At 40.0% G+C, this 15,672-nt stretch overlaps 1 protein-coding gene across 1 annotated transcript in view; it reads left to right on the top strand.

Annotated features, from left to right (window-relative positions):
* The first annotated feature begins 5,433 nt into the window (after positions 1 to 5,433).
* Mcc (MCC regulator of WNT signaling pathway) overlaps positions 5,434 to 15,672 on the top strand; it is a 489,620-nt gene continuing 479,381 nt past the window's right edge. Inside the window, exon 1 of the mRNA XM_029559747.1 lies at positions 5,434 to 5,570. Within this exon, the coding sequence (XP_029415607.1) occupies positions 5,452 to 5,570 (119 nt within the window). The 5' untranslated portion in view covers positions 5,434 to 5,451. The remainder of the gene's footprint in view (positions 5,571 to 15,672) is intronic.

Below are 15,672 nucleotides of genomic sequence, written 5' to 3'. Positions count from 1 at the left end.
CATTTGCTTGATTCTTGACTTTGTTTCCTGAGAAATTGATGTCCTGCTTAGAAAATCCTTTCCTACACCTGTGATATAGTTATTTCATTTAGAGTTGTGCATTCACAGTCTCTGTTCACTGAGTAGCTGGGGGTCTCTGTGATAATTGCCTTCTACTCAAGAAGGTTCTCTATGGTATCAAGAGATGCACTAATCTATGGGTATAGCAATTAGTCATTAGGAATCATTCTAATACTATATCCATTTAGTAGAATATTAGTAGCAGCTTCCCTCCTAGGGCCCATTACCTATCAAGCCACAGGTTCTTGGCCCAATAACAGTACCCAGTATGGGTCCTGTCTCCTGGAACAGGCCTTAAATCCAAGCAGAAGGTTTTTGGTAGCTTCCATAGCATTTTTGTCACTATTTCACCAATGAGCATATCTTGCCAGCCCAGTCATTATTGTAGCTCACACTCACAGGTTCACATCTGGGTCAGACTGATGATTGTTTTTCTTCTCTGATAGCATGCTTAGCAACTTCTAGCACTATGAAAGCTAGCCAGTAGGGATGAAGCTTTCAGGCCAGTATCAGCTTGATTTCTCCATGTTTTATGACTCAAGTATGTGTTGTCTTCAGCAATATGGTCTTACCATCAAGTTCTTGAGGGGTAATCAAGAGCAGTGGCAATAGCCTGTAATGTTTGGGAGCCTATGGGAGCTCACCAACCAACAACTTGAAAAGAAGTAACCCATTTCTGGTCCTGGGGTTTATATTTGCTAGGATGAGGTGTCTATTATTGGGTAACTCCATTTAAACTCATTTTATTTATGTATATGTATATAGACTGTTAATGGCATTTATCTCCCAGCAGCCTGCATAGTATCATCTTCCATGAGAGCTGGAGTTAGGCAGTAGGTAGGAAGCTGCTGGTTTATAAGCATTTTAATGAGAATTTCTATATCTATGTTTACCACAGAGATCAGTCTATAATTTTCTGTCTCTGATTATTTTTTTCTCTTTTTTAAAAAATTATTGAATTTTTGTGATTCTCATGCAATATAGTTTGATGTTATTTAAATATTAAATTAATATTTATTAAATAGCTATGGAGACATATTGCCTAAGGCCACAACCCTCCTGGGTTGTAGATCTCTAGTGCCTCACAGATCTCCATCCAATGGTTGGTTGAGGCAGAAGTACAGAGGCCTAGCCATTTCATTTCAGTAAAGGACATCTGATATGTTAGGCACATTAGTTCAATCTGTAAAATTATCTATATCCTCATTCCTGGAACCTATAAATATATTACATGGCAAGATTACAGACAGTATTAGCGTTGCTAATCAGCTAAACTCAAAGCAAACAGATAATCCTGGATTATTTGGGCAGGACCAGGGTATTCCTTTAATGTGTAAGAGGAAGAAAAGAGAATCAAATCAGATTTGAAAATGTTCTTCAGCCATCTTGGCGATGTTAGAAGGAACCCAGAGTCAAGGGGTGCAGACAGCCTCCAGCAGCTGGAAAAGGCAAGGAAATGATTCTCTGCTTCCAGTTTCAGAAGGAATGCGGTCCTGCCTACACTTTGATTTTAGCTCAGTGGGTCTTGTTTCAGATTTTTGGCCTCCAGAACTGTAAGATAATAAATGTGTCACTTCATGGTAATAAAATTCTGTTCTGGGAATTTGTTATAGCAGCAGTATAAAGCTAATCCAGACTAACCCTCTGTGAGATCACACAGAGCTGCCCTTGGGCATGTGTCTCAGCATGGCCTTTCCCTTTGTCCCATCCTGCTCTGCTTCTTCCACATAGTTTTGAGTGCTAGGAGACATCAGTATCTCGCACCTGAAACTCTGTCATTGGTTTGAATGGTAAATATGACTTCAACTTTTTGGATTTAATTACTCTTCACAGCCCACACAATCAATGAAATAGTAAAAGTCTATCTCTGCTAGATAGCATTAAGGTAAAGTTTTTAAGGCTATTAATAACTTGCAATAAGAACTCCATAAAAGTTGACTAAGCTTCCTTAACTTTACCTCACTATTTTCTCTCAGAAATGTGCAGCCTCATTTAATAATAATTGTTACTGTGAGGCTAGGGAGAAGGGGAGGCAAATCACAGTTCTATTATAGAAGTCTTCTTTTCAAACTCTGCTTCAAGCTAAGAAAGCCCTGGAAGATTAGAATGACGTGGAATGTGAAGGCATGCTTCTTGAAGGATATGGGTATTGAACAGGATTTGTAAAAACACTCTGGAGAGAAGGTGGACAGATGACTCCAGGGATGCCTACCCCAATGCCTGTATACAGTCTTAGTCATTTAGGTAGAATTTGGAGGCATAAGCACCAGATAATTAAGTTTGCAAAGTGCTTTAGTTGCTTTATTTACTTTAACCAGTAACTTTAGACATACGAACTGATAAATCTTGCAATGTGTATAGTGTATTTTGAAATGTACTGCATAACTATGTAGGGCAATTATAACCAAGAGAAATATGAGAAGGAAAACAGAATTACAAAAGGAAAAAGAGGTTGAGCTGTGCACCCATCTCATATAAATACATAAAACCTTTAAAATTATGACATAAACAGCACTGTTAGATTTATGACCCTGGCTGTTGCTCTCATTCCAAGTTCCTACCTTATATTTATCATCTTTATATTCATATGGCATCTCTATTTCCAATGTCTTGCAAATATCACCTTCTCCCATAACCTTTTCAGCTGAAATCTCACATGTTTTATATCAACTCAGAAGCAAATTCTTTTCTGGAATGTTGAACCTATTTGTTCAGCTATTTCTGGATTACTCAACCATGGGAAAATTGTATTTAAGACATTTGTCAAAATCCACTTTTGGTGTACTCAAACTTAATTCAAAATGATTTAAATTTAAATCTTCAGAACTATTGTATACATTCTCTAATAAGAAAAAAATATTATTTGCTTTGAAATATTGGTTGAGATTTATTCTCCTCCTCCTTCCCCTCTCTCTCCTCTCTCTCTCTCTCTCTCTCTCTCTCTCTCTCTCTCTCTCTCTCTCTCCATATGTATGTATGACAAAGTTATAGAAAGACCCACTTAAGTCTTGGAAAACTGTTTGGTTTCCAGACTTTTGCTATGCTAAACATTTGTTACTTAGGAAAAAAATTAATATGAAGATACTACCTTTAGGAGGATTTGAGGGAAACAACTTCAGTTCTGCTGTATTGTTAAATAACCAAAGTTTTATTCTGTGAAATGGAAAAATAAAGGTTTAAAATTTTACACTTTAGAAACATGGGCTTACCCTATTGCCAATTAGAAATATTTATGATGTTGGTAGCATGTCTTAAGCAAATATTGGGTATATTTGCAAAATGTTTCAAAGGGGCTATTCCTTTTCCAGGAAATGTAAAAGAAATATACTGTCCTTTCTACCAAAAGGTTAAATGAGACAAAGGAGGTTCCGTCTTTAAAGAAATGTGTGGAAACACCATCTGGCAAAAATTCCTCCCCATCAGCATTTTTCCAAGATCAAAGTATGTGCTCAAGATTACATCCTGTTCTCAAAAGAGGCATTTTGCTTATCAATTGTGCCACTTTGTGAGGCTGAGCTCTGACCACTCAGAGTATGGCACAAAACCCTTTTGCACTAGTAATACCCCCACCCCTACCCCTGCCCCCTGTGTTCTTGCTGCCTGCCTACTTGATTTAGAATGGCTATGTGCCCTTCTGCCTTGCCAAAATACTTTGTATTGTGTGGTCATTTTCTTGAGACCCCAGATACATTTCCAACATGTTTATTGCCTGTTTAAAAAATGCCCTAAAATACCTGAAATACTGGGAGCTTACAGAATTAAAAAGAACTAAAGTGAGAATAGGGAGATGGTGTGGAGAGGAAGAGAGAGGAGGAGCCCCTTCTGACTTGTAGACAGTCCCAAGATATATGAACTTGTTCCAAATAGCTATTGCTGAATAAACAAATCACCACAAAATGTAGTGATTTAAGACAACAGTCCTGTTATGTCCATCATCACAGCTCTGGGGGGCTGGCTGGGTTCAAATAGGCTGTTTTTGCTTATGAATCTGCAGTATCTAGGGTTATCATCCTATCTTACTATATGTCTGGCCCCAGAACTGGGAAGGCTCAAACATCTGGGGGCCTAGAACAGCTGGAACTGTTTGGCATCTCTGTTTGTCTTTACACAGTCTGTTTGCCCAGGTTCTCCAGCATAGCAGCTTCCAGGGAGCCAAACTTCTTTCAGAACAGCTCACAGCATCCAAGGTTCATGTCCGAAATAACAGCCAGGTAGAATCTGCTACTTTTTTCAAAGCCTAGCCTCAGAAGCCAGGGCAATTGCAAAGTCCCAGCCAGGTACAGTGGATGACAACATACTCCACCTTTTGATGAGAAGTACACTAAAGAATCTGTGGACATGTTTTTAAAACCAACACAGGACTTCATAGACCTCTGACAGAAAGCCTGGAACAGAATAATGAGTCATTCACTAAACCACAAATTGTTTCATTGTGGCCCATACCCCTTTTGCTATGATAGAAGGGTAGTGTAGTGTTTAAAGGCTCCTGCTCTGGAGTTAGACTGCTCAGGCTTGCCTCTGGGCAAGGCCTGGAATTTTGAGCAAGTCTCAGTACCTCAGCAGTCTTCCTTGCAAATGGGGAATAATGAGGACAAGTGTTTATTGGATACATCATGGGTACTGGGCATTGTCCTGCATTGTGCATTCTTTCCGTTTACCCTTAAAATAACCAGTGGAGTACTTATCTACTTCCTAAGCTATTGGGTTGATGATAAAAGAGGAATTTTCTAGATCCGTGGCGTGGATCAAATGAGACTATTTTGCTCTCTGTTAATGTGATTAAAGCTGTTGTCTAGTGTTGCCTGGCCAGGAGAGAGCTGTCTCTAGAAATGGACCCAATTTCGCAATGCCCGAAGGGAAGACAAACAATTTTCCGGTGTTTACAGAGTGGAGGAGACATTCATCAGGGCTGAACCGGCAGATTGCTTGTTAGGTGTAAAATATTCCTATCAGCCTTTCTGGGCCTTAACCGCGGCCATGCGTACAGAATCCAGCGGAGTTCTGGAAAGTGGGATCGCTCTCACAGTTCCGAGTGTGCAACGCGGGAGAGGTTCATCTTTTTCCTGTAAAAGCACAGTGCCCTATCCTGGGCACTTCTGCCAGAAGAACACAGAGCACCGCTTTATGCCTGGCGTCCCCAAGTGTCGGGAGGCCGGCGTCTGCAGGACGCACGGTGTTGACAGGCGTCTTCTTGCCTCTCTGGGCTCCCGGGTTTCCGGAGCCACCCTTGGTCCTCAGGTGCCACCCGGGCGCCCATCTCCATAGCAGGAGGGAAAACCCGGAGAGGTGGAATTGCGGTGCGGAGCGCGGCGCGGCCACTGGGCATGCTCGGTCGTCGGGCAGGTTCGGGGCTGCGGGCGGCCGAGCGTCCTACGAGCGGGCAGCGAGCACATGATGGCGGCGAGCGCCAGCGGCGGAGGCAGCAGCGATACGTCCAGCACCAGCGAGGAGGAGCGGATGCGGCGGCTCTTCCAGACGTGCGACGGCGACGGCGACGGCTACATCAGCAGGTAGGTGGGAGCCGCCGCACTACCCTGACCCTCAGCCCAACTCCGGCAAGTTGCTCGGGCTCGCGGGGAAAGTTGGCCGGGGCTCTAGGAGCGCGTAGGCGAGGCCACCCGGCGAGGGGCTGCTCCGGGTGGCACCTGCGGCTCCTGCTTCTCCAGGGACGCCTTTGTGCGGCGCTGGGAAGCCGCTCCCGGGTCCCACCCTCCCTGGTTCCGAGCGCTCCTCTGTGCGGACCGAGCTCTGGCTGCTGGTCCCAGCTGGGAGCGATGCCCTCCACCAGGGATGCTGGGGATCAGGATGCTGAGACTTGGTGCACCGTGGACAGCCCGGGGCAGGGCGGCACACTCTAGGTGACAGACACAGGCATGAAATAGCCTGGAAAGAACTTTCATGTGCCACAGAGCACCTGAATAGAAGATGTTGCCCTGTATGTATTTAGACACGCTAGCCTGAAGCACACGAAGCGCCCCGGAGCAAACTGGGGGTTTGGAGATGAATCTGGAATGTAGACTCTGCTGCCCACCAGATTGGAGCGCTGACCTCAAGTGTCTCCTCTTGGAGCCTTGCGCGTCCTTCCACTCACCCTTGTGCTGTTTGATTTTTACATCTGCACCTCCTCTGGGGCTGGTGGTGTGGCTTCATGCCACAGCACTTGACCAAAAGACAACGACTGCCCAAATTTGTGTGACTTAGAAACTGCAGGTGAAGAATGCCATGTGTAGTTACAGTATGCTTTTAAGAAAGGTTGACTCTGGGGATTGAAAGAAGTATGCTTTGAAAGAAAGTTGAATTGCCTTGGCTGAAACAGGCGCCTAACTTGTGTGTATTCTATTTCTGTAGCCTTTGTCTTAGAGTCGCTAAATATCCATCCTAAACATTTGAAGTGCCTCCTTGCAATTGGTCCTTGGCTACCTGACCAATAAAAGAGTAGGAGAATATTTTTAAGTTTTTAAGAAAAAACTCTGAAACAGTGCAGGGCGTGGTGGTGCACGCCTTTAATCCCAGCACTTGAGAGTCATCAACAGGAGGATTTTTGTGAAATCAAGGCCAGTCTTGTCTACATAGCAAGTTCCATGCCAGCTGTGGCTATAGGGAGACCCTGTCTCAATAAGGACAACAAACAAAAAACAAAAAACTCTGAAACAAGTAATTTAACCTATAACAATTTGACAGTTGCAAAAACCATCATTTATCTGAGAATTGGCTCAGTTACCATTCTGAGGTGAATTTTATTATTTTTCCAAAGATTCATTAAGAAACACTGGAAAAGATTATTCTCCAAATTATGGATAATTCTGTTGTGAAATGAAAGCAGCATGTGATTCTACTAGACCCCACATAGATTTTTGTTTTTAGCTTGAAGTCTTCCTCTTTCGGTGTTGGGACTTTTTTTAAGTTTGTTATATGGTTTATGGTTTGTGGTTTGCCTACTTGAAAGACTATTTTCTCATTGTAATAATATAAGCAATCTATATTCAATTTGAGTTTCAGAAAGAATTTAATTTCACAAAAGCAAGAGTGCATATTGGAAATTAGCAACATTCTTTTCTTTCTGGTCTTCTAATTTGACCTGTTAACATGCTGCTGTATCTGACTAACTATGCTCTAGAAACACATTCGTTTCACTGCTGCTTATATCTACCCCAGAAAGTAATGAATTCTGTAAGCAAATTTGAGGACTTTGATTTTAAAAATGAAATTTTCTCCTTTTATTAAACACAAGAATTGGATTTTTTAATCCTGAAAGCTTAATTTCAGGTTCTTCAAAAGATGTTAAGTTTATACTATGTTAGATAGCTGTATCTCATAGAAAGCTACAGCTGAATAAAGATTGACTTTATCACAGTGGAAGTGTGGAGAGTGGCTGTCCAGGTGGGAGCCAGTTCCACAGTGGTATCAGCAACAGTTTGTTTCTTCCTTTCCCCAGCACAGTTTGTCACATAAAGCATTCGTGGTTAGCTCACAGAAAAGATGATTTATTTCTCTGTTTCCAGTCATCCCCAAGTTCTAGGGGAAGGCGTAAAAGAAAATTGAAGTGTGTGGTGCCTATATCATTAGGAACAAGACTTCCCCAAATCCCTTCATGTTCAAATTACAACACTTAATCATGTCTATTTGCAGTACAGTATGAGGAAACTTGTAATTCAGCTAAGCACATTGCTTCCTAAATAAAATGTGTGCTCTGTTACTAAGAGTAAGCAATAGATAATTGGGTGTCAAAGTAGCAATCAGTATGTATACTAAAGCCCCCTCTACCATGGGAATCTTCATTTGACTACAATGGCTCTAGTCTTCTGCTTAGCCCTTATTCTAAACTGCAATGGACTGGAAGCCCTGTGCTTGGAGAAAAGAAAAATAAAATAAAGCATCGAAGGGTGAGAGTCAGGGAGGTAAAATGTGGGACTTCCTGAGCAGTCTCTTGCTTTAGTCTTTTCCACTAGGCTAGGAAAAGGATTCAGCTGACTGAAGTTTCCTGGAATTGATGATTCTGACAAGGAACTTCTAGCCTGTCAAAGGGACACAGAGCCATTTTTGTTCTATAGTTGAGATGGAACACAAAACTATCAGCAAGTATTCCCTTCTGGGGATAGGGCAGGATTTGGGTTGTGCAGTGATACCATGGCAGGTTCTTCCAGTGCATTTCATTTACCTTATGATGATGTAGCCCCATATTTCATGATACTGAATTTTGGACTTGACATGTCATGTTATAGGAAGCAGTAGAGGATGCTGTAGGTTTTGATATTTTCTGTTTGTACTTTTTTTTCCCTTCAGTGAAAAGCAGCCCAAAGCTGCTTATTTGTGCAGTGTGTGTGTGTGTGTGTGTGTGTGTGTGTGTGTGTTTCTTCCACTTTATTTTTGAGGCAGTGTCCCTCACTGAACCTAGTGCTCATTGATTGACTAAACTGGCAGGCCAAAGAGCTCCAGGGATCTTTCTGTCTCCACCTCCCAGACCGGGGATTTGTGGCACGTGCTACAATGCTGGACTTTTATGAGAGTTCTGGGGGTTCAAACTTAGGTCCTCATGCTTGCACAATGAGAACTTCATTAACTGAGTCATCTCTTCAGCCCCTGAAGGTGCTTGTTTGAACGTATCTTTGACAAATAATCTAAAGCCAACAGTTACATTTTTATCATCTCCCTGTCTTAATCTGAACTTTGGTACATTACAGTTATACAAACCAAGGCTTGTGTTCTTTGGCTCTAATTTCTTTTCCTTTTTAAAAAAAAAGTATTTATTCTTATTCTTTGTGCATAGGTGTTTGCCTGTATGTATGTAAGTACACCACATGTGTACACTGCCCATGGAGGCCAGAAGATTGCATTGGATCCCCTGGAACTGGAATTATGGACAGTTATTAGCTACCGTGAAGGTGCTGGGAATTGAATCAGGTTCTCTGTGAGAACAGCCAGTGCTCTTAACTGCTGAGCCATCTCTCAAGCCCTTAGCTCTCATTTCTTAATCCCTTCCATTGCCCCTAAACTTTATCAGCCACCAACCAATTGTCTGTCTCTTTTTCTGGAAATTGCATATACATGGACTCATATATGCTCTTTTGTGATTGGCTTCTACCTGGCATAATGTTTTATAGCTTCATGCATGTTTTAGCATGTGTTGATACTTCATTCCTTTTTATGGCTGAATATTTCATTGTAAAGATACAGCACATGTTGTTCATCTACCAGATGATGAACATTTGAATGCTTATATCTTTTGCCTACTATGAATGGTACTTCTATGAACATTCATATTCAAGTTTTTATGTAGGAATACATATATTTCAGTTCTGTTGGTTTTATTTTAGAAGTGGGTTTGCTGGGTGGTAATTCTATGTTAAAGTTTTTAAAGAACTGATTTCAACAAGTGTCTAGAAAGGATGCCAAATTCAAGTTCAAGGGTAAGATGTGGAGGTGGGAGGGAACATTGTCTTTCCTTTCCTTAAATGGTGCTATGGTGCTGGAACAGCTACATAGTTACATGTAAATGAAAGAAGCTGTACACTTTCCTTATACCACATAAAAGTTACCTCAAAGTGGATCAGAAACTCAGGTAAGAGCTAAACTTTTAAGCTATTATATATATATATATATATTTTTAAAAGCACAGAGTTAAATCTCTGTGACCTTAGATTTAGTTGTGGATTCATATATGACTCCCAGATCACAGGCTTTAGAAAAGAAACCAATTGAACTTCATTAGAATTTCTAAAGCTTATGCTTTGAAAGACAATGTTGAAAATGGGAAGGACTGGGGCTGGAAAAATGGCTTGGTAGTTAAGAGCACTGGCTGCTCTTACAGAGGACCTGGGTTCAGTTCCCAGCACTTACATGGTAGCTAACAACCATCCATACATAACTCCTGTTACAGGGGGTCCAATATCTTCTTCTGGTCTCCGTGGGAATGGCATGCATATGGTGCGCTCACATACAGGGAGAAACAGATACACATAAACTATAAATAAATAAAAATTTTAAAATGAGAAGGATGGAGCTGGGAATATGACTTGTACGTCTTATACAAGTATGAGGACTGGAGTTCTGGTCCCCAGCATTCACATAAAAGTTGCACAAGAGTGGTGGCCTTCTTGTAACCCCAGCATTCAGGAGGCTGAGACAGAGGATCGCCACGGACAACTGGCTAGCTAGATTAGCTGAATCAATTGGTGAGCTCTGTGCTCAACAAGAGACTGCCTCAGTAAATATCGTGGAGAGCAATCCTGGAAGACACCCAATGTCAACCTTTGGCCTCCACATACATACACACCCATGTACACAAGCACACATACTTGTGTACCCACACACGTATGAACATGCATACACATATATACCACACATACATGCAAAAAATGGGACAAACTACCAACAGAACTGTAAAAATACTTGCAAAGGCTATATGTAATTAAGGACTTGTGTCCAGAATCCTACAAAAAGAAGCTTAGCACTTTCCCGACCACAATATTAAAGTGGGTTTACTCTATCTTACCAGTGTTCTCTCATCACAGTACTGAATATTTTCTTTCAAAGTGTTCTTTACAGCTTGTAAATTGCTTGACTATTTGCTACTCTGATTGAAGTTATTGTTCTGCCACTGGCTATAGCTTTTCTGAGGGCAGGAATCCTGTGTTTTGTTAAAACTCCTACCTACCGCAGTATGTCATGTTATAGCTTACATACTATAAATTCCGATGATGAAACGACCAAGAGGAGACAGTGGTATGTTCTTGTATATTGAAAAATGTTTCAAGCATTTTCATTTCCAAACATCTTTAGTGTTTATAAAATACTTTAAATGTACACATATTTGATTAAAGGACATTTTCCTTTTAAACTGATTTTTTTGGCTATATGTATGATTTTCTTGTTGAAAATTTGAAAAATTCATAAATACATAAAAACAAAATCCAAATAATACATTATCCCATCAACAAGGAATATCCCTCTGTTTTCTCAGTGATATCCATATCATGTCATTCCTCTACTCCATTCAAAGTTATGTGACAGGAGCCATGAAATCCAGTGAGGGGGTTCTGGAACTGATACAGATAAGAGAGGGGTCTAAATATGATTAAGATGTATTGTATGAAATGCACAAAAATTCAATAAAAATATATATTGTAAAAAAAGTTATTGCAGAGGTTTAAGAGATGGCTCAGCTGTTAAGAGCACAACTGCATTTGAAGAGGCCCTAAGTTTGATTCCCAGCATCTTCATTGAACTTCTCACAGTCTCCTGCAATTCTAGTTTCAAGGGATCTGATGCCTCTGGTCTCCATGAGCACCTATACTCACATACACATACCACCCCACATACACATAATTTAAAATTTTTTAAAGATTTGATAATTAGAAAGACATTCTATGTTCATGGACAGGAAAACAATATTGTTAAGATGGCTAACAATGGAAGTTGATGTGCAAATTCAACTCTGTGAATATACCACAAAATGAACTGTGTACTTTAATGGGATAAATTTTGTAGTACGTGAATTTTAGCTCAACAAAACCATCACCAAGAAGATTAGACATTTGACTTATAATTAGTGTAATATTCTTTTATTTATTTGCTCATTTATTCTCCCTTGTCAGATTTTTAGCTAGTTTCCAGTTGTTTTAAAATTTTGAAGATTAGGATGAATGATTATTTTATGTGCCAACTAAACTATGTTAAAATTCTTTTTACCACTTGGAATTTTCATTTAATTCTTACTGAAATGACTCCCTTTAGTCATAGTTTTATCATATTTTATTCTTCTACCTTCATAAAAATGGAAAAAAGACTAATAAAATCTGAAAACATTACATTTAAAGACTCAAAAAATCACTTTTGATTCAGACTACTATTGAGATTGTGTTTCATTACTTGTTTTCAACTGTGTAGCACTGAAATACTTAGGAGTGCAGCATTCTTTTAAGGGAGAGTGCCATTGTTTTCTGAAGGATTTCCTTCTAGGATGTTGATGCCCTTTTAGTAAATATGAGTGGATGTCCTTTCTCCCGATCTTATTAGAAAGTGTCAGTAAGAGGTTCTCAGAAAATCATCAGGACTTGTATTTCTTAGGAAGCATGAGAGCTATAGTTACATAGTTAAACTTCCAGGAATAACAACCTGATTAGCAAGCAGCTATGTTGTAGCTATTAGAAAGCAACAATAACTATGTTGCCACCAGACCAACAGAAAGTGTAAAAAACTTTCAAATGTCATGATATTGAGTGGCACATTCTAGACATTTTAAATATGATACTTTGTATGATCCTAGAATAATCACCATGGTTGTTCCCTGCACTATATGACAGAAGAACTCATCAAAACTGGAGTACCAATGACTGTATGAACTAAAATTTGTAGCAGACACTTTTTCTTAGTCTTTAAGCATCAGCAACAACACATGTCACAACATTTTGGGGTTTGATGAAAAATCTAATTATGCTTGATTAAAGAACTGAACTGCTGATTTACATACCACACCTATTCTACTATTCAACCACTAGCAGAAATCTGACTTTTAGAGCCTAGAGAAAAAGGTGGTCTGGTTTATAGATGGTTGGAGGAATCATTTGAAAGAAAGTAAATGGAACAGAAACACTATGGCCCCTCGATCCCTTGTCTCATAGTAATCTTGATTCCTATGACATAAGGATAAAACCTGCAATGTGTTTATTTTTCTTAGAAGCAACACTCTGGAAAACAGTTTCTAAAAAGAAAGCCTTTGGTGAGAGTCAAAGAACAAAATAGCCAAAGACGATCTTCAAAGGAAAACCTCAAAACTATAATCAAACTATAGTATCACTTAGAAAAGTATGACTGAAGCCTAAGCAGGAGAAAAAGAAATCAGAAAAACCATTAAATTTTTAGCAAAACCAATTATTAAACAATTGCTCTGCTAAAAAGAAAATGTACCTATTTCCTTTTTTAATTAGGTTTCTCTAAAATGCCCATATTATTCCCCTTGGGATAGTGAAGGTAAAAAGGACAGTTCCACTTAAGATTTAAAATAACATGGAGAGAGAATTTCAAGGGGGGAAAATTGGTGCCCAGTCACTGAGAGGAGCTAGCTGTTAGGTCATATTTGATGATCATTGACATGCAATAAAATGAACCCACTTTAAGCTCATTGTATGTTAATAAGTTTGATATAATTTCATAGTCCCATAACCACTACCACATTCAAGATCTACTTTTTATAACCCAGAAGGATTTACTGTGCTCCTTCCTGGTCAGTCTCTACCTTAATCAGTTTTTGCCCTGTGACTAAGCCACATTACAGTTATACCTTAATAGAGAATCAAATTGGCCAATGGGCATGTCTGTGGGGCATTTTCTTGACTGCTAATAATTATTGTAGCCCAGCCCTCTATGGGCAGTACATCCCTAGGTAGGTAGGTCTGGGCTATAAGAAAGTTAGCTGAGCATGAGCTGGTCAGAGAGTGAGCCAGTAAGCAGCATTCCTCCATGGTTTCTGCTTTAAGTTCCTGCCCTGACTTCCCCCAACAATGGACTGTTATCTGGAAGTGATACCGGGGGGAAATGGAGTCCCCTTTTAGGGTTCTCATTCACAAAAGAATTTTAGAATCAACTCAAGCAGAAACTTCAAGACAATTTTATTAGAATTTAAGGAAAAATCCTCAGAGCAGCAAACCATAAATCTCAACAGTTGCCTTGAGGAGGAGAATGGAGGGAAGAAGGAAAAAAGTCATGAAGCCATAGACAGCAGACATGAGGTAGACCAGAGCCACATGGTGGGGAGGGGAAGGGAGTTTTAGAGAAAAAGTAAAGAATTCTAACATGTTGGGGCAGCTCAAAGCATTAAGGAAAGCACAGAAAAGGAATAGAAGAAAAGGAGTGGTTCAGCTTAAGAGTTCAGAAAAGCAGGGCTGGGCATGGTGGCACAGGTCTTTAATATCAGCACTTGGGAAGCAGAGGAAGGCAGATCTTTGTGAGATGAAGGAAAGGCCATGTTTGTAATGTGGTTCACAAGCACTGTGCTAAGGGAAAGGGATTCAGGGCAGAAAACGTTCACCATCTCTTATGTATTGTATGAAGGAGCCAGCTTCATTCTTTTGACTGTATCTATTGTCAGCAACCATTTGTTGAAATGAGTTTTTTTCTATTTTCTTGAGAATTTCAGAAAATCAACTGACCGTGCATGTAAGGTTTTCTTTCTGGACTCCCAGTTCTTTTCCATGGTCCATAGTCCTACACTTATGCAGCACTTTTGTCTTAATTGCTGTTACTTTGTTATATGTTTTGAAACTGGGAAGTATGAATTATTGAAGCCTTTAGGGCTATTCTCAGCTCGAGCATCCATATTAATTTTAGGACTGGCTTAGTCAGTCTTTTGGATAAAAAAGGCAGCAGAGGGGCTGGAGAGATGGCTCAGTGGTTAAGAACACTGGCTGTTCTTGCAGAAGACCTGGGTTTGAATCCCAGCACCCACATGGCAGCTAATAACTGTCTGTAACTCTAGTTCCAGGGGATCTGACAGCCTCTTCTGTCCTCCGCAGGCATTGCATGACACAGGTGCACTCACCTACATGTAGACAGTACACACATACACATAAAATAAAAATAATAAAAAAAAAGTTTTAAAAGGCAGCAGTTTTATAGGGATCATGGAACATCAATGTGTTGACATGCATTTTTATTTATTTTTTAAAAATATTTTATTATTTTTTTATTTATGTGTATGAGTGTATTGCCTATGTATATGTAAGTACACCCATGTCATGCAATTTCCCACAGAGGCCAGAAAAGGTCATCAGGTTCCTCTGGACCTGGAGTTACAGATGATTGTTAGCTGCCATGTGGATGCTGGGAATTGAACCCAGGTCCTCTGCAAGAGCAGCCAGTGCTCTTAACCACTGAGCCATTTCTCCAGCCCTGACACATTTTTAATGTGTGTACTTTTGGAGACATTTTTGTTTTTTCCTCCAGCCTATATCTTTATTTTACAGTCTTCTTTTTTATTTATTTATTTATTTATTTATTTATTTATTTATTATTTATTTATTTTTGTGTTGGGGGTGGTACACATGCCATGATGCTGTGTAGGTGATCAGAGGGCAACTTGTGGCAGCCAGTTCTCTCCTTCTGCCATGTAGGTTTCAGGGATTGAACTCATGTCAGCACACTTGGCTACTCTTTCACCCATATCATCGGTTCTCTTTTGTTTTTTAAATTTTTAAATATTTTGGTATTGAGAATGAAATCCAGGTTTTTGTGAATACTAAGGGTATCTCGTACCACCAAGATACACACCTACAGCCCAATCTTTTTATTTTGAGTTGGGTTATTAGTGAAGGCCCAATGATGGTGTGTATTTACAGATAGATGCCATAGTGTGGAGTCACTCCTCACAGCAGCAATTGCTATCTCTATTTTAAGTTGAGAGTCCATGACAGCATAAGAGTTTTGAGAGTCTTTTCCATCACGTATACTACCCAGCTAACACAAGGAGAACTTATTTTCTCCTAAAGCCTTCAAGGTCTTTACTTGTAATTACTAAACCTCTATGGTGAGGATAACTCCATGTTCTAACTCCAGCAGGAGAAATGCCATTTAAAATCTTGGTGCAGGCATTTGCATTCTAAATGAAGTCACATAGGG

Source organism: Nannospalax galili, unplaced genomic scaffold (genome assembly GCF_000622305.1).
Source record: "Nannospalax galili isolate Female #2095 unplaced genomic scaffold, S.galili_v1.0 scaffold128, whole genome shotgun sequence".
NCBI classification, from domain to species: domain Eukaryota; kingdom Metazoa; phylum Chordata; class Mammalia; order Rodentia; family Spalacidae; genus Nannospalax; species Nannospalax galili.
This window is presented reverse-complemented; position numbering and strand designations above follow the sequence as displayed.